Consider the following 6,363-nt stretch of genomic DNA (forward strand, 5'->3'; position numbering starts at 1 on the left):
CCCAAATACTGAACTTTTCTATGGGAGGAATTTCAATTACATGCTCTCTCTCAAATTGAGGGCTAGGACTATGCATGGAAGAAGTCATTAGGGCTTTTTCAATTGGTCTCAGGAGATGCCTAAGGTTTCACAGATGAGAAGAAATCAGTCACACAATCCCATAGATCAGGGCGCTCCTGCTCCACTGCTCCAAAATTAGGGCAATATATCAGAGAGAGCTATCAACACTTATGTCAACATTGTTTCAAAAGAAATATGAGGTGTTTTTTCCCCCAGTGCTTATGTCCTGTTGTTAAATACATTTGCCTGAGATACGATGGCAGGTCTATGTCTCATTAGTGTCATGAATTTTATTTTTGATATCATTCTGTTTCATATTCCTAATATAAACCAGGCAGTCATTTCCTGGTCTCATTGGAATCTGTTAGATAAAGCACTGTAATATATATTGCTCCTGCATGATATGCTTATGCATGAGCAAGGGGACAGAATCATCAAAGTGACCATATAATATATGGAAAGTGCTGCAGATCATGAAATATTACCCACAAAAACAAGCAGCGTATTATGGGCCCAGTATGAGGTGCGTGTTTTAATTTAAAAAACAAAGTAATTCATTTAAATAAAAACAAATGCAATATGCTGCGATTTTTTTTTTTTTTAAATATGGACATTTATACTTTTTTCCAACTGTATTTTTAGACATGGTATATTCATATTTATCACTTTACATGCTCTGCACACCCATATAAGCATTTATTTATTTTCATTCATATAACTAATATCTCAACTTTTCCACTGTGTTTTTAATTGTTTCTGTGCTGTATTTTGGATTTTAACTGTGAACTTTGCACGTAATTTCGTACTACAGTGTACTGTGGTATGACAATAGAGAAATCTTGAATCTTGGATCTTTTCCATATGCTGTTAAAATCACACTTGAAGGTGATTAATAGAGTGAAATGCTTCTTGAGACCTCCACTAAACATAGATGTACACACACAGTTATAGACCCAAATATGTGTCATTATGGCGCTGTGATATAAAACACTGCTCCAACATTGGCAAAAGTTTTAAAAAATCCCTTTTTATATATTTTGGTGGGGGGAAAAAGGGTTCTCTATCAAGTGTATTTGAAAAAAGGTGTGTCTGAAGTACTTTAATTGGCATACATGCTAAGGAGAAATAGAACAAAAGGAAGAGGGAAATCTTTGTGCTTGAAAAAAAAGAAATAAAGTAATGGCTAATGCCGTACTCTGCCGTTAATGAGATTTTTTAAATTTTTTTATTCAAAACAAGAACCGTTTGTTTAAGTTGTTGAATAATGTTTTTGTGCTGTAAACTATAAAATCCTGCAGCTACTTGGTATGCAGGAACCTAAACAATTCCCACACCTGCATCTTTTCAATGCTATACATCCAGACAGTAAGCAACTCTCCACTGTCCCACTGCGCTACCTAATATTATATTAATAACGTTTGGACACAGAGCGGTGATTACCTCAGCGGCCCAAAACAAAGCTGCAACACAGTGCAACCAGTAATACATTTTCCAATGATCTACTGTAAATGGGTGCACTGGTCTGTGATAAGAAGAAAGAAAATATTATCTCTGGTCCCTGCTAAATCAGCAGAACAGAGTTATTGATCTGGCCCCTCACGTTGCCAATAGAATTTTAAGTCCCCTCGGTAGCAAAGATGGCTTGCTGGCGGTATAGATGTCATTATCATGATTTCAGTACAGCAAAAGGGCGGTCACCTGCAATTCCCCGGGCTTCAGAGCACACCACAGGCTCAATTAGAATGTCTGCTCTCCAGATGTAAAAGGCAGTGACTGAAATAACCTTTTGACACTGCTTTGCATGGCTGGTGAAATTGTGAAAAACAAAATGTATACTGTATATGCAACTTAGGTCCTCCATGTGATTTCTCATAATAACATTTAGGGCATCTTGGTTTTTAATGTGTAAAAAAATGCGGCGCGCATTTTGCTATGCACAGAACTCATTCTGATCCTTTAAGAATGTTTGCGGAAAGATGCTTTAATCAGTATTTTGGTATTTCTGTTCTTTTGGTTCAAGAATTGGCGGCTGCACTAGAAATCATTAATGAGACCTTTTGATGGCATTTTGGGTGCAAATTCAAGAGCCTCATCTAGCCACTCAGCATGTAGACCCATTCAGAGAAGGAGCAAGCTCAAATCAATAAGTTGGGGCATTTGAGTAAAACAGAGATTGTTTATCCTGTCCAAATGCGCCCCACCAAACAGATGTAGTCTGGTGTGAATAAGTCTTCTCTTACACAATGATATCTGTTGGATTGATTCCTGCTGTTCATGTACATTTCAATTTAATTTCATGTTTTATTTTATTCACAGAATTCCAATTGCAAGAGAGTAGTTACATTTTCAACACACAAACACACACACAAACACACCCACAAACACACACACACACAAACACACACACACACACACACACACACACACACACACACACACACACACACACACACACACACACACACAAACACACAAACACAAACACACACACACACACACACAAACAAACACGCTATCAGTGATTAAAGAACTGTGTAACTGCAAGATTCATTCAGAATACCAGGAATGTAATACACTTCTGGCCAGTTTTTGACTAGACAGGTAACATTTTACTACGAAAAAGTCTTTTGTGGAGTCTTTCATTGGCCTTAACAGATTCAAACGCATAATACAAGCTCTTAAAAAAGACACACAGAATAGCACTGCGCATAAAGGACCTCTTTTGCATCATACACATAGCGGAGAAGACCTAATAGGCAAGCACTGACTGAAAAGCAATAGAGTTGGTCATTGAATAGCATTGCTATGTGGTAACGGCAGTATTTCTTTGTTGGGGAATTTTGAATATTTCCCATCCTGAGAGTAAGTCAAGAATAGATGCTTTTGCATTTCTATGCACCAATATCATACTCCACTGTGTTTTAACATGTTATGCATTTAATTCATTTGACTGTTTTCTTTGTTTAAATAAGATTAGCATATAGGTATTTAAGCACATTATTGCATATCATTGTTGCTGATTTAGTTTCCATTTCTTTGTTTCCCCCTTGTCAGATGCAACAATCGGACCCAGTGCATTGTGATCACAGGTTCTGATGTCTTCCCTGACCCCTGTCCAGGGACCTACAAGTACCTGGAGGTCCAGTATGAGTGTGTGCCCTACAGTAAGTATGACCCTACTGCCAGGAATTGAAAACTCCCCCTCCCCCAACACTCCCATACTCTTCTATCCCCTCTCTCTTTTCTGTTGCATACCATATCCTTTCTCATATCTTCTTCTTGCCTTGTTCGGACAGTCTGTTCTCTTTGTCTGAAACACCTTCCAGCACCATTTTCCTCAGACTCTTCTTCTATCTGTGTCACACCATGAACTTTTTATGAAATATGACCTGTAAAACCCTATGGTCTTCTTTCTGTACTGCCTTTATTATTGATGGGCCCACCGTGTTTCCATCCATTCAAAGAGTCTGGTTATGAGGTAGCAAAATACAGGGAGGCTAGAGGAAGTCATGCTGACTCTCCATAATGGGAAGCGAGTGTTTCATTACTCAAGTCTATCAGACGCAAAACACAGCTCCCCTTGATGGCTTAATATACATCCATACAACAGGTGTTGAAATATGTTAACAGATGCTTCATTATGTAACAGAACAGAATGGCTTCACTCATAAGTGAACAAGGTAATATTTCATCTAAAGAGATAGTGTTAACATTTTGTCTGTTCCTTGGATGCTAAAATATTCATTGCTCCCAAACAATCTTTAGATTGCCCTTTGAATAAAAATTCCCCATTTGTCCTTTAAGCCATGTTCATTTGCAATTTGTGAAGGAAATTCCGCCACATAACCTTTACTAACTGATTAATGACAAAGATTTAGATGAATTGCCAGAATGACTAATCAGGTGGAACTGCAATAATTAGAGTGGGAGTGATGGTAAGTTTTTGGCAGCTCTTGTACATTCAAGTTAGTATTTTGTACAATGATGTTTTTAGATGTTTCACTTTTGAATCAACTAAAAATGGAAGTTTAGACAAAAATATATAAAAATGCATCTTTATTCTACAGTACTTTTTATTTTCAACATATTTCTTCTAGATTGCTCATTGCCAGTAAACCTGTCCAAGCTGTTTCCCTCAGTGTTGAATCCGAATGCATTAGTGAACATCATTAGATGGTGAAACTCATTACAACGCAAAGGTCAACCTCTCTGAGGCTTTGAGGACCTGTAATTAAAAAGGAAATAAGCAATAATGAGTATTTTAGTCCACCTTTTTGAGCAAGGCCAAATCCTACAGATTTACCCCTAAACTGCTTGTATTGTTTCATGTTTTCACTCAACTCATAGTCAAGTGACGTTTTGATCCCATGTCTTGCTGTGTTACCTCAAACCACAATAGTAGGATTAGCCTCAATGTGCACTCATGTCCACCCACTGTTATGATTGTCTTTTACCTCCTTGCAACAAGGAAAGACCGGCTTGATGTGGTAAAAAAATAAATTTCTACCCAAGGACTCTCCGTTCTGGCAAAGTCTATCCAACAGAAATTCCAAACAAGTCCTTTACTCTAAGCAGTTTCAAACATGCATTTCTGTAGCCCCATCTTTTTGCTTCTCAAGGTCCATGCCCAACAAGAATAGGAGCACGAGCACAGAATGTGTCCTATCGCAACTGCCCTGGTAAGTGCTTAGTGTTCTCCCAGTCTGACCCAGTCCACACAAGCCCAGCCCAGCCTTTCCCACTCAAGTCCTGTTGTAAAATGTGATAGATTGTGATTTATAGGCAAATTTTGTGTTGTTTTTTTCCCCTCTTACCAGTCCTTTGTCTACTCTTCACCAAAATGGAATCCATATACCATATAGATCATTTTGTAGTCAGAGAAAGGCAATCTTAGGGGGAAATTACTTACTAGAGTTTTCAGATGGGATTGCAAAGACTTTACCACAACTTACCAAGACTTTAGTTTTTAGATAGAATAGATCAAACTGTATGCCAAATACCAAGATTTGTGATTAAAAACATTGCAGTGGTTCAGGAGCTTAGGATCCCCTGGATTTGCTGGGATACAAGACTTGAGAAGTTGTTTTGCAAGACAACGTATAAAATCCCCATTAAGCTGATCAGCGACGGGACCGCAGACGTGTCCTCGTGTTGACTAGTAACTGCTGTCCCTCAAAATCTGTCTGTGCCATGGAAATTTAACCAGCAGTTTATTAACATAATAGTATACACAGTTGTTTTCCATCTCAATCATTGACTGAATGTAATGTGGTAATTAATTTGTTCTGTTGTCTAAGCCTTTGCATAATCACACAAGCAATTTTGGTTTTTTCACTTCTGTGCAAGTGGCCTTTGCAACAAGTTGCCTACATGTCCACCATTTTATCATTTTGGCTTCATAATTTGGTTTTGTCACAAAGTGCCCTCATTAGCAACTTTTCTTCATGTTCCAGCCAAGGATGTACATTTTGCCTTCACCTGGCACTGAGTCACCCTATAGATTGGCACTAGTAATTACTTGAATCAGGCAACATAAAACCATACATTTCATTAAGACTGCTCCGTGCAAACTTTTTTGAAAAAAAGCAGGAGAAAAAATAAAGAAAAAATTCTATCCTTGCAACAGTGGGCGTAAGCCGTCCTCAATTCTAATTTTTTCATATTTTCCTCACACTCTAATGCCAGTAAACCCCCTGCTCCACATGACACTGATGACCAGATTATGAAAATTGAAGTTAAGCTGTAACAGGAGGATATTTGGGTCCCCTTTGGTGCTTTTGTTTTCGTGGTCAGTTTCCCCCCTCATTTATTCAATGTAGCTTACATTGTGCTTTGATTTAAATTAAACACTGGAGCCACTCTCTCACTCTGCCCTTGACAGCAAATATCCATTCATATCAAGATGGAACACCTGATTATTAATAGTCACTACGATTTGATTATAGAAAGCAGGAATACTCTAGAAAGCCTGTAAAGTCTAGTGGAGACAGTTTAGGGTGTTTGGGGTTAGTGTGGGTTGGCATGTGTCTCATATTTGCTGGTTTTATTGTTGCTATATTAAAAGTGACTGACTCTCTTCCTTTCCCTTGTGCAATCTGCAGGAAACCTCCTCGGCAATCTGACTCACTCTCTTCATCCACTGACTGATTTCTGATCACACTGATTGCTATTTCTATTTTTTACATTTCTACTAACGTCATCAGGTCCTCCGTCGTGTGTTCTTCTTTCCTTTCCAGGTTTACTTCACGGCATCTCTCTCTCTCTCTCTCTCACTCTCTCTCTCTCTCTCTCTCTCTCTCTCTC

At 38.4% G+C, this 6,363-nt stretch overlaps 1 protein-coding gene across 50 annotated transcripts in view; it reads left to right on the plus strand.

Annotated features, from left to right (window-relative positions):
- Nucleotides 1-6,363, plus strand: part of adgrl2a (adhesion G protein-coupled receptor L2a) — an 89,350-nt gene that overhangs the window by 42,795 nt on the left and 40,192 nt on the right. For 39 of the 50 annotated variants that reach the window (XM_034881813.1, XM_034881817.1, XM_034881829.1 and 36 more), the window contains exons 4-5: nt 3,115-3,224; nt 4,680-4,739. In XM_034881813.1, the coding sequence (XP_034737704.1) occupies nt 3,115-3,224; nt 4,680-4,739 (170 nt within the window). The remainder of the gene's footprint in view (nt 1-3,114; nt 3,225-4,679; nt 4,740-6,363) is intronic. The other 11 variants (XM_034881821.1, XM_034881862.1, XM_034881866.1 and 8 more) reach the window with 1 other exon arrangement.

This window comes from Etheostoma cragini, chromosome 9 (assembly GCF_013103735.1).
Source record: "Etheostoma cragini isolate CJK2018 chromosome 9, CSU_Ecrag_1.0, whole genome shotgun sequence".
In the NCBI taxonomy this organism is placed as follows: domain Eukaryota; kingdom Metazoa; phylum Chordata; class Actinopteri; order Perciformes; family Percidae; genus Etheostoma; species Etheostoma cragini.